General features: G+C 38.4%; 1 protein-coding gene across 1 annotated transcript in view; it reads left to right on the top strand.

Moving 5' to 3' along the window:
- Adgrb3 (adhesion G protein-coupled receptor B3) overlaps positions 1 to 26,275 on the top strand; it is a 349,818-nt gene extending 323,543 nt beyond the window's left edge. The window contains exons 15-17 of the mRNA XM_052193366.1: positions 9,333 to 9,368; positions 18,819 to 18,923; positions 25,806 to 26,275. Of these exons, the coding sequence (XP_052049326.1) occupies positions 9,333 to 9,368; positions 18,819 to 18,923; positions 25,806 to 25,994 (330 nt within the window). The 3' untranslated portion in view covers positions 25,995 to 26,275. The remainder of the gene's footprint in view (positions 1 to 9,332; positions 9,369 to 18,818; positions 18,924 to 25,805) is intronic.
- Positions 26,276 to 26,905: the final 630 nt, after the last annotated feature.

Here is a 26,905-nt window from a genome sequence, read left to right as displayed (position 1 = left end):
AATCAATCCTGGTTCTCTCACAATGGGACTCATGTGGAAAATTAATAAAGAAAATGGGGCAGATCCTCTTGAGGTTACAATGACATGACAGGGCATTGTAAATCATAAAATAATAACTGGACTGTGATACAGATTCAAGGAGAGATCTAAATCTTCTTTTGTAAGACCATCTGTTATTATGAAGTTGAAATGTTCTGTGGGTTGTACTACTACACTGACTATAAACTAATTAGTATTATGTTACATCAATATTATTCAGAATGAATGATTTGTTCTTAATCCTATAGAGTGGTGACTCTGTATTAATACCAATATTATACCAATATTAAAGTACTGGTCTTTAACTATTAAGAACTCAAATTATATATTCTAAATATACTAAGACTAGGACTAAGAACCAGACAACAGCCTTTGGCCTTCATAAGATCATCATCAGTAAACAATGTAAACTACTCTTATATTTTTTCATTTCAACGAAGTAGAAAATTACTAACAATTATCATCCTCATTACTACTGAAATAGGATTACAGAAGTAGGTATCAAGAAGTATATCCGATTTTCTATTGCCATATTCCATTACTCTAGTACTATTTTGCGTGTATTCTGTATCTTAAAGTCTTGCTTTAAACCCTCTACTAAGATTTATAGTCTCTATTAAAAACCCACATGTATTCTTATTTATCTTATTTATCATATATATTTTCAATTATTTTAATGTGTCATATATGTATATATATATATATATATACTGCATAAAATCACTATTTATAGAAAAACCATTGTAATAGGTCATGTGACCTTTTCATCAGAATTATTCTAATAATGTATGTTCTAAGGTACACACAAACATACCCAGAGGCAATGGCTTCTTCACATTTCGCAAAGCCATGCCTTTTATTCTGTCCAAATTAGAATGGATGATAAAATATATATATCTAGTTTTCTCAAGTAGAACAAGAAAAACTCTAGACCAAAACCATAATATAAACAGTCTCCAGAAAGAAACGGTCTTAAGTTTTGGATCACCCTCAACCAGAAGAGGATTTGTGCACAGATTCACATAGGAATCATTTTCAGATTCAAAGGTGTAGATAGGGACAACAAATCAAATTCTACTAGAGTAGCGTGCATCCTTTCTGGATGAAAGAATTCATTTTTCTTAACTAATAAAATTGCTACTGCTACCTCAATCCTAACACAGAGATAATAATGTGTTATTATAATAATGACCAAATAAGCATAAGCTACAAAATATTCATACAAAATTGCCAAGGGTTTTAAGAGGATTGAATATATATATATATATATATATATATATATTATATCAAAAGTAATAATGGAAATGGAGCTTTTCCCGTGTAATGACTATTTTAAAGTTACTATAGAAATACAAACAGAATTACACTAAAATAATTTGGGTGTTGTGAAAATGTTTTATATTTAGCAACCAGAAACCAACTGATAGAGCTACTAATCATGTTCTGTGTGTTTGTACAACAGAGTATAGTTTCCGAGTATCAATTGGTTTACCTTGTAACTTTTTTCAAATATATATATATATATCCTTATTTTTAGTCATCAACATCATTTATATGTTATTTTAACCATAAAATCATATGTGTTTATGCCAGACAAAAGATCTGCATCTCAATGACATAGAGATCACATATTTTGAAAAGGAAATTCAGAGTTTAGAATAAAATTTAGTTCCTCATTTATTCTTTAAAAAAAGTTTAATAGTAACTGTTTAGGTGACCCTTTGGGAAACAACTGATAGAGAATACGTACATACATGATAGAGTGGATAATAAAAATTAGCATTTTTATAGAATTTTTCATTAGCAGATTCTCAAATCACCTTAAAAGCATGAATTAATTAATCTTCCCAACACTTAGATAAGTTGTTAAAATCTTCAAGTAAAAGCATCTGTTCAAGGAGCCAGTATCTAAGTAATAAATCCATCAAAGTCTTTGACCCATTTGAATGAAACAAGAGGTTAACTAAGTAGGAGCATGTATCCAGGAAGACTGGCACAGCAGAAGATGACAAGCTGTTGCATGGTCTATTCGTGGCTAGAATGTGAAGATGGGCCATGAACTCAGGAGTTTTTCTCCAAAGGAGATGGCAAGAAGAAGAGGGAGGTAGTAAATGCAGCTAAATGATAGCACTGAATCCAGCAAACATGAGAAAACTGCATACGAGACACAAATTGAGGTACAAAATAGAAGAAAGCCAAAGAGACCTGGGTGGGTGAGTGGGTGGAAACTTTTATTCAAGTAAGCAAGAGGCAACAAAGAGAGGAGGAGGCTCCCAACTGCTGCACTGCCAGCAGAAAAGACTCCAGTCTCCATGGGAGTGTGCTCTGCTAACCCCCAATTATTGGGTGTAAATGTTTAAGACATTCACAGAGTTCCTTGGCACAAAGGAGTAGCCAGATTTTTGCCCCATGCCCTTTATTACGCTCAGTCTTTCTGTTACACGGTGTCGCCCTGTGTTCTTTCCCAGAATGAACCAGTTAAGCAATTCTAAAAAGTTTTAGAATTTGAGTTTTCATATGTGATCCAGACCAAAATGTCCTATAGCTACATTACTTAAGATGAAGATAATATCACCTTCACCACTTTAAGTAATCGCCTTCATATAACAAAATATAGGGTGTTCACGATGTGTACATGCCTATGGAACAAGAAAGAAGGATAAACCATGACCAAGGTGTCTCAGGGTGTATCATTATCCTAAGCTTAAACTTTAGAATGCAGTTCTTCTGATTTACTGCCTAAAAATGTATAAGTTCATCATTGCTTATGAAAAGGCAAGTCATTTCTCAACATGCCAGGGTTGCTACCCTCATGAATTCGCAGCACCTGAGGTTGCCCATCATAAGGCCTACAGAAGAACAAGCCAGTCAGCATTTTAACATGGAAGGGCTCATAAATCCTGAGTTATAGCTGAGGAGCTATTGACAGTCTGTGACTTCTAGAGGATGGAGAGTCAGTTTCCTTTACGGATGCACCATCTTGTCAGTTGACCCTGGCCCAGTGGCTGGTCCTACCCTCATGAGGTTATGGGTAGCACAAATTAGTCTCAGGGGCTCCTAAAGAGAGAAGAGGATATGAAGTTGAGAAGGAGTGAAGATTGAGGACCTGGGAAGAGTTAGAGAGAGAGAAGTGGAGAGTGAATTTGATCAACACATTTTATAAGTTTCTCAGAGAATAATTGAAATGTTATATATTTTTCAAGAGCAGGTCAGCACGACTTCAGGATTGTAGAGCTTCCTATTGGTTTATTTGTCTGAAGATTTACATGTGCATTATTGTCAGTCTACGTCGAGCAGCATTTTCTCTGAGTCTGAAACACTGGTATCTATTAAACAGCTTGTGACTACATGTTCTGTCTGTTGGTCAGGCCCCATCTTTTACCCCTTTTCCCTGATCACTGAGGGTTAGCACGGGTCGCATGTCTCTGATTATTGGCTGGATTCAGCCAGCAGGAAGCACTGGCCAGAGTCAGGGTTTGGCAGAGATCTGGAAACTAGGGAGAGTTCCACTCTTTATTTCTGCTCTTGACATTGGTTTGTGTCTTAGCTCCATGCACTTCCTGCTTCTGCCAGATGCACCACTCCTGAGATAAAGTCCCATTGTCATCATCCTTTGTCCAACCATTTTAGGGGTCCCTTGGCTTCTTCTGTTATTCTATTGGCCATCTAATGGTTCCCTGTATGGCTTCTCAACCTGCCTATCACTGGAGTTCTTAAGGAACATGTTATCCTGATATAATACAGGACTGACTTCTGTTGTGGTCCTGCCAAGTCTTGTCTGAGCGCCGCTTATCAACAAAACGTTTTCAAAATGGACAAAACTTTACATAGTACAGCACAACATTATTTTATTTCACACAGAAAGTTGTGTTACTCCAGTGCCTCTGAGGGCTTGCATGCGTAAAAGCATCTCCCTATCTGAATAGGACCTCAGATAAGTCTCACTGCATTGGAAAGTGGGTAGAGAGATACCTTTATAGGTATTTCCGCTGGATACAGAATACAGAGCACTCCGCACAATGGTTCCCAAAAGTAAACTATTTTAGTGATGTCAGTATGTAGGTGCCTCCCTCGTGGCTGGCATGAGGATCAAATTACATGAAAAGCTTTTGAAGATTGTAAAGAGCACTTCAAATGTAAGGCTGTATTATGATTATATCATTAGTATCACACTCTGAATGTCTTTGAAAAAGCTTAAATACTGCTAAATCAATAGTCAAGAATTTACACAGAATGTTATGGTCTTACTTAGGAACCAGGAGGTGCGGTCACAAACAAAAAACGTCTAAAACTGACCACGTGCAGAAATCACATTTCATTTTTTACATATAATATATATTTTCTCATGCCTCCCTGGTAAAAGGAAAACTTTCCCATCGTTATTGCTTTGATTTTTGTTCCTGGATTAGAGAATTTTATCTTTTATGCAGACATACAAACAAAATTAGCTCAAATAAAAGCCATTTCAGATAATTAATTATTCCCAGACTCCATTGCCACAGCTATTTTTAATGGATTTGTTATCAAAGCTTTCCTCCCCGTGAGTCCAGCTCGCCCTGTAATAGAAACTTTTAATGGCATTCATATTGTCATTCATTAGTCAGTGGGATTCATTACTTGCTGTGATTCTTCCAGTGTCTTGTCCAGTTTAATTTTCAGTGACACAAATAATGACATATTCCCTCTGAGAAATTATTCATTATTTTACAAGAGTTGTGTGTGTGGAAGCCCCTCTGGACACATATGCACTAAGTGGCCCCTTTCAAAAGCCTGAGACCATGACACATTTCCTCACTATTAAATCATCCTAAAGAATTCCCCCTACTACCAGTAAAATGGCTTCCTCATAAACTGTTCTGATTCTCTTAGCTGCCAAATTGCCTACTTGGAGTGGTTTCCTTTATATCTTTAGGTCGGTTGGTTATTCAAATTCTCCCAGGCTATGCTTTAAAGCAGTAACAATAAAACAAAAGTCACATTGGTTTGAATTCTGGGGCTGTCATATTACGCTCCTTCAAACATTCACCGATAATTTTTGGGTGACTGCAAACTACCGTGACAGATCTTCTGCCAAATGCTGGGCTCTGCAGCCAAGAAGGGACTAGAGATGTGGAGGTGTAGCTGACAAAGAAGGGACAGACAGGGAGACCTTTTAGAGATCAAATAGGCATCCCAGGAGTGGATTTAATATGGAAGAAGAGGAATGAACACAAAGGAGGGGACAATTCTAAGCCTCTGTCTTGGCTGATGAGTTATTAACTGTCAATGATGAGAAAGGCCACGTAAAAAGGGATATTTGCATACTGAAAGGTGGCATTAAAGCCTAAGGGATAAGCCGTGTAATCCAGGGAACCATATAGGACAGAGCAGCCCTCAGCAGCTCCACATTTAGAAAGAAGGGGCATAGGAAACACAGCGAAAGAGGTTTCAAAAGGAGCCGCACTGAAAGAAAGGAGGGAGAGGAGGGGCAAGGAAAAAGCCAGAGCTTTAATGAGGAAGTGATTAACTTTCTACAGCTTCCTCGAGTCCAGCAAGAGGAGGGTAGAAAATTGACCTTGCTGTTTGTCTAAATGGAGCTCATTAGAGGCCTTTGACAAGAATTTTAATGGAGTATTAAGAGCATAATGCAGCCAGGAGGAGTACTCAGTGGCGTATTGCAAAAACTGAAACTGCATAGGAAAGAAAGATGTATTTCAAGTTACTGCACAGGGAAGGAAGATGTGTTTCAACTTACCTGGAAGTGAAGGCTATATAGACAGAAAGGTTTATACTTCACAAAATATTTTAACATCACATTAGATTGTTTTAACTTTACGTGTAACATTTCTTTAAAAAAAGTATCCAATTATTTGTGAAACAAATCAAGTACATAGTTGATTCTTGTTGTTTATGTGATCATAGCTGAAGGCATGGCTCAGTCAGGAAAAAGCTTGCGTTGCAGGGATGATGCCTTCATTTCAGCCCCTTGAGTCCACAAAGTCAGGCATAGTGACACACATGTATAACTTCAATACTGGGAAGAAACAGACAAGTCCCTGGAGCTCACTCCCACCCAGAGGACCACACACAGTGAAATACAGATCATGGAGAGGCCCTGTTCCCCTCCAAACAAACAAACGAACAAACAAATAAACCAACTGATAGGCAGTACCTGAGGGACACCTGGGGCCCTCTAGCCTCCACATACATGCACCCATAAACGTGTGTACACATGTGAACACAAATACGAAACAAGCAAACACCGTCTTTATTTCTAAGCACTTTTTATGCCTTACAGCAGCATTCTCCAAGGTCCAGAAGGACATTTGAATAAACACATAAGTGGGTCACATTCTCAGCAAACTGCAGCCTCAAAAGATTTTCCAGAACATTGCATGGATATGCGCACCGGGTAGACACAGACAAAACCAAAATGCTTTTGGGATTTTTTTGCTCTCCCACTTTGTACTGCTAGCATTGACATGTAAGATAATCTGAGCTTCTCAATAACACGTGTCACGTCTGTTTGCAATTGAAGCACTGCATCGTAATCTACTCGCACAAACATTTTGTTTTGTTTTGTTGTTTTTACCAAACACAGATTTTCTGAGAAATAAGCGCCATCCAATTGGCTTTTTTTCTTCTTCTTCAAAATATAATTAGCCTGAAATAGTTAATCCATTTGACCTTGCTTAATGCTTCTAGCATTTCAGTACCACTTCTGTGAAATGCAGACAACGGGGGCCATCTAGTATTCTCTTGCTGAGTTCCAGAACAGCATGCAACAGACATCTTGTTTGTAAAACACTATCCTATGTGTCAGAGCTAGTGAGATCTCATGTAGAAAGCGCTGGACTCTGAACCAGACCTGAGTTTTCATCACAGTTCACTTGCTTTCCTCCCAGGTGGCTTGGTCAAATTGTTTTAACTCCACTGGCTCTCAGTTACATTCATTCATAAAATGACACCATTTTTCCAACCGGTCCAAACACTGATTAGCATGTTCAAATGTGAAATCACTTTATTAGGTGCACACAGGGTTGGAATACTCAGTATTGTGGGAAAGTAACCATACATACCTCCCCTCCCCCAATACACACCTTTTGATTTGAATGCTTGACAGATTTTCCACACTATCTGTTCTTTAAACCTCCATGATTTATTTTGTAACCATCCCCACCACACTCCAACACCAGGTTTTGATTAAAATTTCCTCATCCCTTCATCTAATCCGTGTACCAGACCCGCTATACCCTTTGATAGCATTTAATTTTAACAAAATTGCATAGGAGAGAAGAAGGAAAATGTTGCACATCGGCATAGGTCACAACAGTATTCTGAGTTGGAATCTGTTGCTGGTGCTCTTTAGGTTCCCATATTTTCTTCTTGCTCCTGTAACATAAAGCTTTTTTTTTTTTTTTGACGGTGTATGCATCCAAAGCTTCGGTTCCTAGGCAGCACTGCCTTGTGATCCAAAACAAACACAGCAACATATGGTCACGTTCACCTTTGGCAACAGAGAGCCCCTGGGCGCACACAGCAGAAGGCTCCCTCTGTCTTCTAGCTGACTGAACCATTTTTGCAAGATTCCATCGGTTAAGTTTCAGGTGACAATACAAAGCTCATGGCTAATGTTTTATAATAATGGCTTTTAACTAAATGTGCCCATGCTTAGATTTTGCTTAACACATATTTATTAAAGAAAAGAAAAGAGAAAAAGCTTTGCTGAACCACAGTGCCAAGATGGCTGGGGGTATCCATGGGAGAGAAGAACGGGAGCCCTGAAGTTTAGTCTAGCAGAATGCTGCAAAGTGCTCTGCGAGCCAGATTTGTTTGGATGAGTTCTTTCACTCCTGCCTCTTCCAGGATATCACCAAGACAAAGACAGCACACTGTTGGGGACAAGGAGGACACAAGAGAGCATCTTACTTAGTTTCCACTTCAGTAAGGCGGTGCCCCTTTCCCCTGCTCTCCTTGCAATTCCATCAAGCCCTGATCGCCCATCCTCAGCAGTTTCGCCACAATGAGATTATGCCAGAACCTTCACCGGTCTCTTCCTTTAGTCCTTCTGTCTGCTGAAAACATGTTCCGAGATTAGGCTGCACAGGAGGTTCTGGTTTTATAATGACAATTTTAGCTCTAGCTGCAGGAAAGTCATATTTTTTAATAAAACTCATAACAGTCATAATAACAACTAGATCTGCCGTAAATCTGCACTGTCGGCACCCTGAGAAGCTAGTGATGTTAAGGTTGTGGATATTGAGCTGGGAGTTGGGGGTGGGGGGTAACAAAACACAAGCTGGCCAAAAAGACTGTATGCTTCCCTTATGTTTTTTTCCCCAACTCCCTCCAGGGGGGAGGGGGAGTCTGCTTAAAGAAAAAGCACGGCAGAAATTGTCTTTGTTCCCTACAAACGTGGAGATCTTTTTTATAAGTTTACAGGCATCTCCCTCTACACCGCATCCATTTTAAGAATCAGTGGCTTCCTGGAGCAGATGCTAAAAATACCATCTCCATACTGATATCACGAAAGTCCCATTATCACATGGGCTTGCATCCACTTCGTTTTAATCATACTTCCTGATTGTATCAAGCCCGCTGCCTAATTACTTTATTCCATCAACGCGTGTATACCTATAACTAGATTTGGGTGTTGTTTAACAGATGTAGAGTCCAGCATAGAGAAACACTGAGATACTGTGTTGGGGTGTAGAATAGCTTGACTAAATAGGAATTAAAAACAAAAACAAACAAACAAAAATTGTTCACTTCCTAAGAACTAGTAACAAAACACTTTAGCAGGAGATGACCTAATTTTGAGAAATTTGTACAAGACTGATATATAAACATCAGAGCATAAACAGACAGGCAGGCAGGGTTTGTTTGACATCAAGTGTGGTTTTAGCACACTGGAAGCTGAAACAAGAAGACCCTAAATTCTGGGAACCAAGAACATCTTTAAAAATAATCTGGATGTCTGTTGGTGGGAAGTCTCAAAGCACCTAGATTATTTTCCCATTGTCACTTTTAATCCTCCATGCCTGCACAGTGGTTATTGTTAAAACTAGAACCTTCTTCGGGATTGAATGCTAATGCATTTCACAGAAAACTAGCATTAGTACTCAAGGTAAAAAAAAAATGTAATATCCTCCACCTTTAAATATTTTGAAGTCAGAAAAATGATCTTAATAGATCATATAACATGACTGTTATTATTAATAGTGGGGTTATTTTCATTTAATGTATTGATGTCCATTGGTTTAAGTGACTAACCATAACTTTATTGTTTTTCTCCTTCTTCTAAAAACAAACAGAGAAGAAAATCGCGGTATTCTGACCTTGACTTTGAGGTGAGTTTCTACAAATTACTTTATAAGTTTAATTATTAAATTCAAGATTGATTTATAGCCACTCAAACACATCACTGTATGGAGCTCTGAAATGAGGGTCCTTACTTACTAGTCCCATGGCTGGAAGGAAATGGTTTAGAGTTCTCATGACTTCTCCAAGGAAATGCTCTACGGACATTTCTAGTCAAGTGAAGACCTACTTTATAACTGTTAGCAGTAGACACCTTATAGTGGAATGGAATTGGTCCATTCAAGCCAGTAGAGGTAGGAATGCCAGTTTCCTGATTTTGTTTTTTTAACCTAAGTCATTTTTTCCAGTTTTGCTACAGTGGTGACCTGTAGGAATCCCAAGGGGATGCTTTGGCTAGTAGGCAAGGCAGCATCTGAGTCTCACTTGTATTGCACTGCCATTCCTGCCCTTGGGTTCTCTGGGAAACATTCAGCATCATTTTGTTCCCGATAGCTAGTGTCGATTCAGTGCATGCCTGTGTTCGGTAGATGTCTTTTCACAGATATAAGCAAGATGAAGATTTTCATTTTCCAATTTTCGTTGAATTTATATTGAAGCTGGTATTGGTGCTGGAAGTCACAAAAAATGATCCTGACTACGCAGCTTGTGCTTAAGCGAAAAATTAATGATCTTTCCATATCACATAAATGCACTTATGTGGCTTCATAATTGGATGTGATTCATAGCCTGCTGACATAGTTGGGTATAATATAGCATAGATTTCGCCAACATATCGGTACCCTTGTGATGCATATATAGAGCTCAATAGTCTTAACAGATATTCCTGAAATTATAGAGGCCTCCTGGTGCATGGAAACTTCTGATTAAATCACTCCATTTGTGTAAGTGAATGTACAGTACTACAATGTACAAAGCATATCAATGTGAAACTTGGCGATTTTATCCAATATGAAGGGGAAAGATGGGTCTGTGCTAAGCGTCCAAGGAAAATGGGTTTGTTTAGTAGTAACTCAGGCTGTATGCCACAAAATAAAGACCAAGAATCTGGTGTCATTGCTTAAATATATGGGCAGTTCCATTGTCACCACAAAGCTGGGAATTTATGTATCTTTGAAGTCTACATTTTTAACCAAAATTACCGAATCCGTTAAAAAAAATTAAAACTATTTAGCATTCTTCACATTGGCGTTGCTGATGTCCTTTAAGGAACAAATAGTGTTTTAATCCCTTAGGTATGGAAAGAATAAAGGATCAAACTGTGTCTGTATGTATGCGTTATATACAACATGGACTTCCTTGTAACCACCTAAAATAAGGTGTGTTGTGTGTGTGTGTGTGTGTTGTATGTGTTTGTATGTGTGTATTTGTGTGTGTGTTGTATGTGTTTGTGTGTGTATTTGTGTGTGTGTTGTATGTGTATTTGTGTGTGTTCATGTGCAGAGCCCTGAAAGCAACTATCTGTTCTGTTATCACAAAAGAATGAACATACAAATTAACCCACTAGGCCTCAGTGAGGAAATACAGTAAAAACTTAGATCTAAAACTAAGCCTCACTACAAGCAAGCTATTGATAGCAAAAATAGACCTTGAGAAGAAACCCTAGCACCTGGATCTTTGTGAGTTTAAAGCCAGCCTGGACCACAACAGCGATTTTCAGACCAGCCAGAGTTCCATGGTAAGAACAAACACTGGGAAGAAATCAAATAGCACTACCCTGTCACTGAGGGCGTTGGAAGAAATGTGTGCCTTTCTCCAGTTATTCTCTATGGCAACCACCAGCAGCTTCCCCCCAGCAGATGCTAGACCTCACATTCTACACATAGAAGCATAGTGTTAAAGATATCTGTCAGTGAGAAGAGTTGCAGCATCAGAGCTGTGTAATTTCCTTACCTCTGCAACTGCCGTAGCCATCACTTGAATACTGTAGAAGTTGAAGTTTTCTGGAGGAAACATTACTTTTCCCCTATTGACCACTTCTCGTTACTACCCTTTTCAGAACGTGCACAGTTACGGGATTGACAAGTTCTGTTTCCAAAAATTAAAAAAAAAATGATTTCTTTTTTAAATTTTCATAATGGTACCACCCGAACAAATGTATTTGTAATTTTGGATTGTTTCCAGCTTTACACACTACCCAAGGCTCCTCTCCAATTCTAATATTTCATTAATTCATTTACCTTAAAGGATGATTTCTAAATAAATAAATAAATAAATAAGCTTTGGTTGAAAACTGTCAAATCGAAACCTAATTATCATATGAAGTTAAAATAATAACTTTTAAAAAATTATTTGATACTACACCTGGAGAAAACTCCTTTCAGACTGAGAGCGTTCAGGATAGCCCTGTATTCCTGGCCAAATAAAGCAAAAGGTAGACTAGCTGTCAAGTGGAAAAATGCTAATTCCTACTCTCTGGGAAGGATACAGAAAATATGGTAATGCTATATCTCTGCTATGTGACAAGATGTCTTCCTCAGTGTGTATGCCAGCTTCTAGCAGAGATCCTGATATACAGTGAACACGCATTAAGTTTTCTTAAGAATGAATAAATGATTAAAAACTGAACAGCTTTTTGACCGAGTTTATTCTAACCAAAAGCTTTTGAAGAATACTTGAGTTAAGACATAGATTAGTACTGAAAGCAAACAGGTATGGACGAAGAAATTCAAGGGGACCCACTCTGGTCTGCAAAGACAAACACCAAACATAGCCACACCAAGCATAACCCAGGGGCATAAAGGGCAGTTAAAAGTCCAGAGGGAAGGAAAAGCGTGAAGGTTTGCTTCTTCTGTGGTGTGCCCACAAAACAAGAAGTCAAAATTCCCTTAAACAAGGCTAAGTGAAAAAGAAATACAGGGTGACATAAAAACCTTACCCCTACAAGAGAAGATTTTACTAATGTGCTAAAAAAGCTAATCCTGTTTGACTGTACTTTGTTTAGCCTTTTTATTCATTTCTAGTGGGAAATAATTTGTTACGATATGACAAATAATTTAAAGATGGCAATGTTATAGTAATATTCAGGGTAAAATAAGAAGTTTTAATATCAATTAAAATGACTAAATGAGAAAGGGAGTGTCGACCTGGCCATTACAGGTGAACCTGTGAAAGACCTGGTCTTTAGTTGAATGTGAGAAGGAAGGACATAGATGACTATATTACAGACTTGCATTTTTATATATACAGAAAACAGAAACAAGGAGGCAAATGGACATCTGACTAGGATGACTTCCAGTGTGCTGCTGGCAAGAGGGTGCCTAATGTGATGATTCTAAGAATCAGGCAACTAGAACTATTTATATTAGTGGAGACAAAAACCTCACGGAATTCCTGGAAACACAATTCCAAATAAGCATTATGAAACAGCCACGAATAATAATATCTGTTCCGTGTTAAAATATATACATAGAGAATTTTTAAAAATCTTTTCTTCGAAAAGTAGGCATGAACCTTGTCTCCTTTTTCCACTGCAATCATGTATTCTTTAAAATATCTTAGGCTGTTTCACAAATAGCCACCAAATCCATGTTTCTCTGAGTTTCCTCTATGGTGTAGAGCAAAGACACAGATACAGATGGTAGATAATAGAATCTCTTCACAAAGCTTGCCTTTTATTGGCAGACTTAGGAACACGTGGTTAAGTAAGCGAAGAAAACAGAATGATTTGATATCCCTAGAAACAAAGCTAAGCTAAAATATGTGGTGTGTATTCATTTCTAAATAGCTGGCACACTATTTTAAAGAAATGTCTTGTTCAAAACCGGGTCCTTCTTGCTTTGGTCCTGACCCTCTACAGTAGGCACAAATCATTAAGCAATTAAGGGATATTTACAGGGTTTGTTTTGGAAGGCAAGCAATTTAAGCAATTTAATCTTAGACTGTATCCACTTTTTCTATATCATTAAATTTAAACCTGTTTGAAAATCATGTATTTATGACAAAATCTACTCTGGATTTGCACTGATGAAATTATCACTCATTTGGTTTTCTTACACCTCTGCACACTTGCAAATCAAGGTACATTTGAGACACAGATTCTGTGGTCACCGGCATGATTCTGGGAGGACACGGGTTATTGACGCTCTAGATCTAATGATTCATAAATCACCAGCCCCTCACCATATGGCTTTCAGGATTAGGCTTAACTCCTTCAGTGTTGATCTTCTCTTTTTATCAATATGATAGAAAGGTCACTTTTCAAAAGGCTACTGTGGAGAGAAGAATGAATGTGCATTCCAGTAATGAACAAAAACATCAGTAGGCTTATCCAAGGAGATATGGACAATGCCAGTCCTGCTATATAAAACTCTGAGGCTGGAGATGGTGATTCACTGAACTTGTTCTGACCCATGTGAGCCCAGCTTCTCCCAGTCCTTAAGTTGAATTAAGAAAGACTTTCTTACAGTCCCTAACAATTTCTGTCAGTTCAAAGACTCCATTCACACTAGTATGTCTTCTCTTTAGGATTCAGACTTTTTCTCTATAGTTCAAATACAACTCTGTGATTCACACTTCTAAATTTGAAGGTGGAAAAATCACCAGTTTACTGCAAATCTACTCTCGGTCCCACAGAACCACTTCTGGAGGGGGTGAGAACGCAGAGCGGAAAGAGAAAAAAGGAGGCATGGCTTCTGGCTAGAATCATTAGCTCAGATGCTCCTTGGGACTGAGGAGATGGCTCAGTACACAGGCTCACAACCATCCTGTAACTCCAGGTCCAGCGGGGATTCAATGCCTTTGGCCTCGGTAGACACCTGGACTCATATGCACACACCCTTACATAGTCACACATATAAACACACAACTTAAAAATAATTTTAACCAGAACGGGGAAGTGGGAAGGGGTGGGTGGGAGGACAGGGGGAGAGAAGGGGGCTTACGGGACTTTCTGGGAGTGGGGGGGCTAGGAAAGGGGAAATCATTTGAAATGTAAATAAAAAATATATCGAATAAAAAAAAGAAAAAATTAACAAATAAAAAAATAATAATAATTTAAAAATTTTAAAGTAAATGGTCCTTTCCAATGGAAATGTTCTTAATGGAAGGAGAAGACATGCCTATGCTATCCCATTCGTTTCTTTTATTCAGTTAGCATTCAGTAAGCAGCTACTTACTGGAGAGCATGCTAGCTGTCTGTCAAGGACTCACAGATGAAGAGATACCTGTCTCTGAGGTATCCTGAGACAAAGCATGAACACCAGCATTAGAAAGATCATTGCAGTACTGCATAGTTGTAGGAACTCACTGTCCAGAGTTAGGGGCCTACTACAAATGATGTATAACCACTCTGTAGTTTTGACTTTTCTCCCATCTGCACAGAGCATAATTTAAAACCCTGAGCTGTCTATACCAGGACACTTTGTGAATCTCTCAGCTACATCCAGGATAGCATGCTGAGCTAATGTGGGGACTCAGCTCACTTAAGACTCACAAGAGCAAACTGCCTCCTTCAGCTTCAGCCCCCTGGTCAAGGAAGGGGAGGAAATGGCTGTTTCCAGGGTTACTGCGAGGCATCAGCAGAACAGCAATGGCTGCCTCCTCTTAAGCTGCACTTGTCTGTGTGGTCCAGATATAAGTACTTTACATTCCTTGTGAAATCTTCATCATAAGCTTATAAGGTTATCCTTGTTGCTACAGCTGTAGCTACAGGGAGAACAGAGTTGAAACTGAATGGATAAAATGTTTCTATATGCAGAGCTATCAAACTTGGCCTGCTCCAAGAATTCAAAGGGCTGGGAAGACATCTTGGGAAACAGTAGGTGCTTAAGACATCAGGCTCCATTTTAGTTTCATTTAAAAAAAAATTCAAATTATAACAAATGCATTTTAACATATCGCTATAATGCCATCTTTTTATTATAAAAGTGTACATTGAAAGAAAAGAATTTAAAGGGGCTTGGTTGCTGTGTCATTGTTATTGCTGCTGCTATTGTTTTCAATAAAAATGAAGAAGAAATACAGAAACTAAGCTGCGTAGGAGAGCATAAGTCCATGTGGTCAGCCTGGTGCTCATCTCAGGATAGAGGCTCATTCTTTCTTCAGAATAATGTTTAATAATATTAATTTGAGGGGAAAGGAAGATTACTATTCACTGATTTACTATTGTAAAATACCCCTACAGTATTTGCAATGAAATATGATGAAAGAAACTGAATTATGTACATATTGCTAAAGAGACTATAACTTTGTCTTTTTACACAGAAAATACATGTCAGAGTTTTATTCATTATCATTAGATTTTAGAACACTGAGGTATAAGTTGAGTTTTTATAACTGTTGATTTCTTTGGGAAACTGGATATTCAGATCACAGAAGAAAGAAAGTCAGCAAATCTTTAAGTTAATAAACATCCAAGAACAGTCATCAAATTCTCATAGGAAGATGTACTTGAGACTATCTATGAAGAAGAAGGAATTATAAGGGGAAAACCAAACAGCTTGTGTCAGAGATGCGAGCTGTTTACTGCAGCTGTAATTGATACCCCTTCCAGAATGCAGACTGTTATCGCTATGGTGATTTCTGGCAGTGCCACAGTGGCCATTTCAATTCAAAATGATTATCTGGCAAGAGAATATATTTGCAACTAATGTTTGCAAGTAGGAAGAACTCCCATATTTCAGCATCCAAATTCCCATTTCCCTCCATATTTATCGCAGAGTATTTTAGCTTTATTATTAGAATACCTTTCACGGAACTATGAAATATTTCAAAATGATCTCAGTTATTTAACATTGGCAGCCACCGTAACTTCATATTATCCATTGTATATTTTTAATATGTCGGACCAATCAAATTCGGAATCAAGTAGTGCTCTTTCAAACAGACTGTATCCATAAAACTTCTAATCAGTTAATGTATCAAGTTTCCCAATGATTCATTTGACACAGGCTTTGCCTTTCAAACATTCTTTTTATGACAAAGGTATTTGATCGCAAGAATCAGAACAAGATTTGAGTAAGACACAAACACACACACACACACACAAAAGATTCCTGTTGGAACTAATTTAGCTCTTGGCCCGGGAACAGTAGCAAATTTGATTGACACTCCCTTCAACTGGGGACAAGAGGGCTCACTCAAAGCACAGTCAAAAATCAGCTCACAAGGAAAAGGATAAACAAAACAGCCTGAGATCCAAATAGCCAAATGCCTGCAGCAAAATGGAGGTGTTGTGCCTTTGGTATCAGGAAGCTTTGAGAGAATTCATGTCTTGTCTTTGAAGAGAGTTGGTTTTATTATGAAGAGATGCAAGAGCTAAAATCAGAATCCTCAGAGAAAGAAAGAGAAAGGAGAGAGAAAAGGGATAGGAGAGAATCGAGAGACACTGTAGATAATTAGAACCATAATTAACAATTTTTGACCTAAACATTTGGAGGTTGTCTTATTTGCATTTCTCTTAGCTTATTTGCATCTCCTCTTAGCATCCTCGTGGTTTTCAGCACAGCTATAAATTTCCATTTATTCAGATCACAATGCAATTAATTCTGGTGTTCTCCATTAGACCTTGAATGACTCAGAGGCTGTAATCCAGCCATATTTCTTTCCTCCGTTGTTACTCTAGCATTTAGTGCGGTGTTCATCTGTGTGCACGGAATAATGCCATGAAATGTGCATAGTGAGATGATGCGGGCTTGCCATCACTCCGACAGAAAAGGAAAGGGCCGTGTAGCAATGTTTGTTACTACGAAAATGTGGTTGGTTTGTTTTTTTAGCGTTGCGTGTGTCACGTGACCAGAATTTAACGAGTGTCCTGGGACCTGGTACTGCATAGAACTATTTGTCTCCGAAAGTACGGGATGTGCTGAGTTGCTTTGCCAGTTCTCTGGTCCTCAAAATCCCTCCACTGAGTTTTACAAATCCTCACATTCATGAATCTCCATCAGCCATCCCAAGTCAGATTCCGTTTGCCTGGTGTTTCTCTCTAACTCCCGCAAACCTGCTTCATATACTCTCTTCGAGACTGATGGGAAGTTAATTGCTTGCTATGCTTCATGTCCTACCATGAGTCATGCTGCCCCGTTCTCATCCTCAACCACCCGATTCTTCAACAGCCAAGTCCTCGGGCTCCAGCAGGGAGATGGAAATTGGTTACTGACTGACTTAAAATGGCAGGATTCTCTCACAGGGATCTAGGCTGCGGAAAAACGGAAGATATTAGTGTACCCGTGAATCGCCTAGATACTATTCACTAAGTTAGGAAAATAAAAGTTTGCAGAGAAGGGGACAGGCTCTTGTGACACTTTATAGGATTCAGTTTAACTTTCCATTTGTCCTCCCCACTGTTTGTCTTCCCTGTAAGTCTTTAGAATCAAACTACAGTATTGCCAGTCTTTCCCCAAAGACATTTGTTTTTCCCAACAAGTGCTTACATCTGAAAATATTGGCTAACAAAGACAGCGATTATTTAACGAAAGTCCAAATTAGAGCCCAGACCTAGATCTAACAGCTTCATGCAAATCACAAGAGCAAACGGCGTTCAGATGTGTAGGTTCCAAATACTGTGAGTTCTTAGGCAGAATCCTAGAGAATCACCAACATCCTGATTCATAACTTTTGAAAGTCAGCATTACGGGAATAGCACTTGCAGATACAGAGAGTTTGTTCTTTGGTTCTTTTTCCTACTAAGGTCCTTTAAATGCTTCATAATAGAAAAAAGTTCAGTCCCAAATGCCCAAGACCATTTTTTTACTTACAAGCCCATTTGTTGGGTTATACTGCAGTTGATAGAAAGGGTTGTAACTAGGGAAGAAGGGAATTAATATACTTGTACCTGTGATTTTAATAGCTCATCGGCCACATGACACAAGCTCCAAACTGTCACTGCTAACGTTCTGCATCATCCAGTAAACAAGTATATGAAGCCTATGGGCCAGATTTCCTTTCTGCAAAGCTCAGCCGTTATTCTCAGGGAGAGAGCAAGGTTTTAGAAACCACACATCTTTCAGGCACTTTAGAGCTCCGAATCAGCATTAAAGGCAAGGCCTGGGCATCTGCTCCCGCTTTAGTGCGGTGAGCTACATTGCACTGTTTATAGAAGTAAGACATAAAGAAGCAATGTATCCCATGACAAACATCAAGGAACCAAGTGCTTTACAAAGCCCCAAATTTTTTAACATTTTTAAATTACTGTAACAATTTTTACAGAGCAGACTCAACTTTTAAGGGCTGAAAAATCTTGCACAAGAATGATGGCTATGTTTTTAATGCCACCACAAGAAGAAAAAGAAGGAAAAGGCTTACTTTTTTTTTGTAATCTCATGAGTGGAAAGAAAGAGCCCATTCTTTTTCAGAAAGAACTAGAAATAATAATAAAAAAAATTTAAAAAAATTAAAAAAGGATTGGGGACATGTCATTTGCATATGTGATGTCTTTGGGGATTACAGACTCCTTTCAGGCTTAGCTTCCCCCAGTGTTAAAACAGTCTTTAAGAAGATCTGAGTTAAATTAGGAATGAGAGCCGCCCTCTTCTCTCTTACAGAAGGTCATGCACACAAGGAAGAGGCACATGGAATTGTTTCAGGAACTAAATCAGAAGTTTCAAACTTTGGACAGATTTCGGGACATACCAAACACAAGCAGTATGGTGAGTATGTTCTGCATCCACAATGTCCCACACCAAGCTGGGTTACATCTCAGGCCAGCTGTGCTCCTCACCCTCCAGGAGACCTGTAGACCAACAACAACAAAAAGGAGTGCACACAGGAACATTAACAAGCCCAAAAAAAAACCGCTCAGGAAATGTGACCAGAGGCCTTCCTAGGAATGACAAAACCTTGAAGTGTTGCATTCTAATTTCAGATGCCTCCCTCCTGATAAGCTTTAGATAGGATTAGTTATGTATCCAAACAGGTGGGCTTCATATGGCCATTTGTCCCACCCTCTGGTTAAAATTCAGATAATGCAAATCTCGGAACAGTCTGCTAAATTTTCTCATTGTTATCCTAATGCCTGCCATTTTAAGACCACCAAATACAATGCCGGTATCAATATGAAGTTTAACTCAAATCTAAAATGACATCATTTTATCTCCAGAAGATTCATTTGTTTAGTGGTGAGAGTTTTGGATGTATGCCAATATCAGGAACTTGGGTTCTTGGTTGTGGACCATTTCCTCTTCATTCATTCATACCACTATCATCTTAGTATAGGACCTCATGAAATTAACTCAATGCACGGCACAATCACAGCTCCAGCGAAGGCCTCACGATGACTGGTAAGTAGACTGGGCTAGGACTCTAGGAGTTTGAACTATGTGAAAACACAGCCTCGAACTACCTGAGCCTGGGCAAGTCTTGCAGCTCTTTGCTGCTAAAGCTCAACTTCTTCTCCTCACGTGGAACACGGAGAGTGCCAATGGATGGCATGTGTACTCGTTTCAGTCCTGGTAACATTACAAAAGCAAAGGTGAGGACTCTGAGGTAGGCCGGGTCTGCCGCTTCCCTCCAGCTGTTCAGTTCACACGTGGTGTTTCTTGTTCAGGCAATGTAACCCAAGGGGTGGTTCTTTACCAGACTGTAATCGATGAATGATCAATTTTAAATGGATGTAGGTAGATGATAAATGGATAGATAGATAGATGGATGTATATATAAATTACATACATGCATAATACATACATAGATGATAGGCATATAGATAGATGGATAGATAGATAGACAGGTAGATAGATAGATAGATGATACATACATAATGCATACATAGATGATGGATAAACAGATGACAGGTATAATAGATAGATAAATAGATACATAAATACATAGATACATAGATAATACATACATATGTACATACATACGTACATACATGGATAGATGATAGATGGATAAACAGATTATAGGTATAATAGATGATAGACAGATGATAGATTAGATGATACGCAGATCAATTGATAGGTGATAGATAAATCCATAAATCAATGATAGAGAGACAGACAAAGCTAATAGATATAAAGTGATAAAGGTGTATATGATAGACAAAAGATATATTACTTACATCTATAATGTTTTGTATCTCCCTATAAATGACTATCATGGTGTTTGATCATCTTCTAGTGATTCTTCCATATGTATCTTGCTAATCTTAGCCCTAGCCAACTAGCTGATTAACGAAATTTGTGACTGAAAAGGTAAAGAATGATGCATACATATATCCTTGTATTTTTCCTTTATCCCTCCCAGTACTTATACACTGCTGGACATGGTAAGCTACTGATAAATGGTAGCTATGGGTTTATTTCACAGCAATAATAGCTGAGTCTGTGTTTTTTTAATGAAGGTTTTTCAAATGGTGTACACTTTAGCTTTTAATTAGAATCTAAATAGTATATATATCAAGCTAGTTTCTCCAGCAAAGCAAGAAAAATTATTTTAAAAAGTCTTTAATATGAGGCTAGACATAGAGGACCCTGATTCTTCATGGTTTGTGAGTGATCTGTTCTCATCTACTCCTCCAAATATTAGATCATCAGCTTTCAGGTAGCAGCAAATGGGAATGACATTGCTGAGATTTGACCTAAAAACATTAGCTACTACTCATTTTGCAATGTTGAAAGCTAACACAAAAATTAATCTGAGGAACATTGAAACCTCATTTTCTGTGTGTATGCTCGAGATTTTTTTGTTTTGTTTTTAAATAGAGGTTGTGTTTACAAGTCTGAATGGCTTATGCAACAGCTACAGCTGAGTGCTCTAATATGACTGCCATCTCTCCTTGTGTGAATTACCACGGGTCTTGGTATTAAATCATTAATGGCACAAATACCTATATCTCAGCATCCTAACAACCAAGATAGTCTACTAATTACCCCACATCTTTGCAGTACTGTACCTTTTCTAGAAGTGATTTGTAAATATTTATCACTTGGGAGCTTGGGAATGGAGAAGATACAGTCATTATTGCTGCCTGACTATTGTCCTAAACATCTGAGAATAGAAAAAAAAAAAGTCCCATTATCCAGCCCTGATTAATAACAAACATGCGAATGAGTTCATTATCCTTAATTCAGTCACATCATTTGTAGGGATACATTGCTAATGAAAAATTGCATAATTGGGAAGAGACAGACATTTTCTTAGGAAATCTGGTGTTTTGTTTATTTGTTTTGGGGGAGGGCTGTCACTCTACACCACCTGCCCAACACTGCTAATGATGCTCATTAGGCAGAACAATGCATCCGGGGAATTCGAAAGGAGATTGAAATATCACCTAGTCTTATTCACTTAACTCTAGGCAGGAAGATATATATATGACACCCAGTAAAGCAATGGATGCTTTTTAGATGATTCCCCAGAGAAGAAATCTTTGATCCTGAGTAGTTTCACAGTTTACTCAAGATCTCTTTTCTCCAAACAGCTTCCAGGAATTTAAGTTGGTAGAATGAAGGAAACAAAGTGAGGATGATGCTGCTGATGATGAAAGAACAAAATAGGAGAGAGACAGATACATAAGAGAGAGAAAGAGAGATCAAAGGAGGAAGAGGAGTAGGAGGAGGGGAGGAGGGGAGGGGGAGGAAGAAGAGAAGGAGGAGGAAGAGGAGGAGGAGGAGGAGGAGGAGGAGGAGGAGGAGGAGGAGGAGGAGGCGGCGGCTAAACCTTTAGGCCACTCCTGGCTCCATCAGCTTTTGGAAATGTCCAAGCAGTCTGCCATGCTTCAGATGGTTCTGAATTCTCATATTCACCTAACACAGCCACCACTGATATACCCTGAAATTAACACACAAGCTCCTCGTGCATTGGATTACACTGGCTCTGTAATTACTAGGCTTTTAAACATATGTGCTTTAATTTAATTGTCTCCTCCTCCTGTACTTGAACTCAGAAGACAGCAGCAATAGCAGAAACCGGGGAACTTATACAAGTCACATCACATATTTGTGAGAGGAGATGAAGACAGGGTTAAGCTTGGAATACCTTAGGATAATAACAGGAATTATTAACAAAGCCAATTTAAACTTTAATGCTGTTACTACCTAGATATTGTGCCAATGCTTAAACTTAGTGATTTTAGTTTATGTGTTTGATCATTAACATACTTTTTAAAGAGAAAAGGGGATCCCACCTGTTTCAAAGACAACAGCAAATGAACTAGCGTTTTGAATACCAGCAATCCTTTCAGAGTTGAACTAAGTAGATTTTCTGTCACACTAAAGAGTCTCCAAAAATCCTGTTAAGTGCTCTTGTCTAAAGTAGCTGGGTTAGCTCTGGGCTTGCTGCGGCTTGGTCCATAGCAGTGAACCTTCCTTTCCATTGGTGGTTGGCAGTTCACATGACCCACATGATCTCCAGGCTTTCACATGTTTGCTTCTACTTACAAAATAAATTCCGAACCTAGGAGTTTGGCACTCCAAGAGCCTCATACTGTGGCTTCTGTTCATCATCTGCCTGCTTTTTTTTCCTGCTATTTCTTTTTCACGCCAGCTAGAATGACTGATTGACTGTTGCCATTGGTGAATTTTTATATCTTGGTATGGGTGTACAGCCACCTACGGTCAACATCACAAATGTGTTTTTAGCCAACCCTACCTTTTCAAGGCATCCTGAAAGCCACCCTTCTAAGAAAAGACTATGTGCTTCTCAAAAACAGAAGTAGTTCCCCATACTTTCATTTGATCTACCATATTACTTTCTTCTGAACACAGATCTGAAATAGACAAGGAGGAAGGAGAAAACAAGAAAATAATAGAAAGCAATTACTATCAACATATATTACTCACTTAATAGAACCATGCCTTCCTACAATTAATATGTGTAAACTCATATAACCTTTATGGTTTCATTGATTATACATACTTTCCATAACAAATATGCTTACAAAATAATAAGCATGTATTCAATTCCTCATTGACACTGAAAAACTCTTTTCAAGTACAAAAGAAAGCATTGATTTACAGGTGGCATCAACTTCTTTGTCACAGAAAGCAAAGCTTATGTCTGTTATGCAAATATTCAAAATTGGGGGTTTATCTAGAATGAAGACATTGCTCAAGGTTACATTCAAATTGCATGAAGAAACTAGTATGTGGACCTGTGCGTATCAGATTTCTTAGTCTTAGGTTCCCTAGTGGACCATTCTGCCTTCCTTCCTTCCTTCCTTCCTTCCTTCCTTCCTTCCTTCCTTCCTTCCTTCCTCCCTTCCTCCCTCTCTCCCTCCCTCCCTCCCTCCGTCTCTCCTTCCTTCCTTTCATTTTTTCTTTCTTTCTTTCTTTCTTTCTTTCTTTCTTTCTTTCTTTCTTTCTTTCTTTCTTTCTTTCTTTCTTTCTTTCTTTTTAAAGCAAGAATAGTTTATTGAACCTTAATACTGGGTCTCCAGATCTGCAGCATTGAACAGGATTACTATCCTCTGTGGCATGGTTGCTTAGTTCAGAACTCAGCAAATGGTTTCTTCTCCTCAGGTTCTGTGCCTCACCAGCTGCCTTTCACCATCTTCAAAACAGTTTCCGAGGGTTAGACCATTATCGTCATGATGATGTGGCATCATGGCAGCGTGCAGGCAGACATGGTGCTAGAGAAGGAACCCAGAGTTCTACATCTTGATGTGTTATCTCAGTACTTGGAAGGGGCTAATTGCAGGTCACCCTCAGGTACACAGTGATTTTGAGGCCAGCCTAGGCTACATGAGACCCGGCAGGTCAGAGGTTCAGTCCATCATCATCAAGGCAAGAGCATGGCAGCCTCCAGGCAGACATGAGGCTGGAGGAGATTAGAGTTCTACATCTGATTCTGAAGGCAGCTAAGAGAAGACTGACGTTATGCTTTTCCAGATGGGATCTATTATCTCCTCCCCTGAACCTAATAAAATAATCAGTGAAAAGCAGCTGGTAAGTCTCCATTGAGGGAAAGCAGGGCAGGAAGAAAGGAGGAATGAGGCATGAATCTTTCAGCATATAAAGCTAGGTAAACCCCGCCTCTGTCCTCAAAGTTTACTCTTCATTGTATTCTATCATTAGCTACTTTGATTTCTTCATAATAAGACTAATTCCTGAAAACATCTAATGTACTCAGGATTTTAGGGTTTATTTTGTAGATAGAAGTATTTCTGTAGACACCCTCGTATATGACTTGAGATGAGCTGGGAAGTACTGAGTGAAATCAATATAAAAAAACAAGTAGCGATTTTGTGTTCCACTTAGAAATTGGTTATAATGAATTGAAGACCAGAGTTGGAGCGGAGGATGAGACATTTGTGACAGCTAGAGTATTTTTATTAATCAGAGTCTCCTTTAAACAAAGAGTGAGAACAAATTTCCAAGCAATCTCAGCAATCTTGGAGAATGAATTTGAGGACTAATCAAAATTTAAAAGAGCTAGGAAAAGGAGCTAAGAGTATGGAAATTATTTCGTTGAAGCTGTGTTCAACTATCTCTCATGACTAATAATAAATTTTCATGAGGTTCTATATCAAATTAAAACATGGACTAGTGTAAAATTGACAACCCTCACTTGACATTTCCTCTTGCAACAATAAATAAATTCAGCTTTAATCAATACTCTACTTAATTTGGCCTCTGTCAGACTAATCACTGATTATTTCAGCACTTGGGTTTCACTGCATAAAGGGTTTTCAGTCAGGATTCCCATTTTGTTCTTTGCTAACACTCAACTTATCCTGTGCCATTCAAATCCTCCCACTCATGGAGTTCTTTGTAGATGACATTGATTTTAAAATCAATCAAATTCACTAGTAAGTCATAGCAGACTACCGGATGAAAGCACTGCTGTGGGAGTTGGTTGTGCACTTAGTGAGGTCTACAAGATGGCAGCTGTGATGCCAGACATCACTAGGAGAACCCAGAATCTTAGATGATAGGAGGCATATGCACACTAATGCTTACAAGGAACAGTGGATATACACATCTTTAAAATGTCCCCCTGTATTGCTGGATACATTTTCCATACAAGTGTGATCTTGAAGAGGAAGGATAATGGATCTGCCACCCAACCACATGAAAAATAAGCATCCAAAAATTCAAAGCAAGGAAATGTAACAGCATATGAATATTCAAATATGCTAATGGGGGAATAATTTAGGTTTTTTTTTCAGTGAAATGCTATTAGGTTGAGTGACTACTTAGTATTAGATAGCATGTCCTGAGAACTACTTTCAGATTTGTTTACTTCATTAACATTTCTGCCATAATCTTTAGATTTTCCACATTTAATCTTATCAGTGATTTAAGTCTACATCTTTGTTGGGACAAATAGCCAAAATGGCATTTGAATATATTGTCTGCTTTCACTTCCATGGTACTGTTCACACATTTCAATTCCTGAAACCTATACAAGAACTTAGAGACTGTATACTTCACTTTGTCCCGGGAAAGAAATTTGAATTGAAATTACCCTTTGCAACTGCCCTTAATTTTAAATCATCTCTGGTTCCTATAAACTGCATACTCCCTTCCTGGGAATGCCAGGAAGTAGTAATACTAATCATAAGAAAGAAACAATTCTGTTTTTCTCCTCAACAGGAAAACCCAGCACCAAACAAGAATCCATGGGACACTTTCAAACCCCCCAGTGAATACCAACATTATACCACAATCAATGTCTTAGACACGGAGGCAAAGGATGCTCTAGAGCTGAGGCCCGCAGAATGGGAGAAGTGTCTGAATTTGCCTCTGGATGTTCAAGAGGGTGACTTTCAAACAGAAGTGTAACACAATCAAAGGTAGAGACACAGTTGAATACACTGACACTGAGACGTGGGAAGACTGACATTTCCACCTGGACAGTGTGGCTTTCCTCTGTCGGGACCCTTCCTGTGCCAACATCAGTGTTTTCTTATGGTAATTTCTCACTGGTCATGCTAGTGGAGAGACGGCCAAGTGTACAGTTCTCACCACCCCGTGTTGTAAGTACCCGTGGAATGGATTTGTAAGGTAATCTTTATAGATAAACCTCAAGCAACGATTCATGTTGTAACAGCTTCATGTGGTTTAGTTTTCAGAAAACTTCACCATGAAGCACAATGTATATATTTATGCAGTTTTTAAAGTTTATAACAGTCTGTTTGGCCATTACTACACTTTTTACTTTATAATATAAAAGCAAAGTTTTTGTCATTAAATGAATGTTTGTTGAAGCTACATTCTTCATTGCTTTAAATGCAATAAAGTAATAATCTCACTTTTATATGAATAATATATTTCACATCTTTATTATTGCAGTTTTCTCTAGAAGGCTCTGAGTAGCTTTCTCTGCTGCAGCTGTGTATAAAATATTTAAAATGTTGTATGGTGTAAATAAACTTTTGTCTACATATCAGTTTTTAGTGCATTTTATTTTGAATTTGTTGAACAGAAATTTACATATTTATAAAGTTTTCTTTTTCAATACTGACATTGACAATGTATTCAGAGTTTTAACAGCATACCATTATTACTCCTTCGAGCCTAATGATTTCTCAGTGTAATAATAGGTTTGTATAGTGCTTCTGTATTTCCTACTTAAACACCCTTCAGAACAATGTACCATGTAAATGGGTTTTGTCAAAAATCTTCAACCATCATCTTTGTCATATCATCATCTTCCCTTCTGTCTTGAGTCAAAATGACAAGCCTAGAAAGCA

Source organism: Apodemus sylvaticus, chromosome 9 (genome assembly GCF_947179515.1).
Source record: "Apodemus sylvaticus chromosome 9, mApoSyl1.1, whole genome shotgun sequence".
In the NCBI taxonomy this organism is placed as follows: domain Eukaryota; kingdom Metazoa; phylum Chordata; class Mammalia; order Rodentia; family Muridae; genus Apodemus; species Apodemus sylvaticus.
This window is presented reverse-complemented; position numbering and strand designations above follow the sequence as displayed.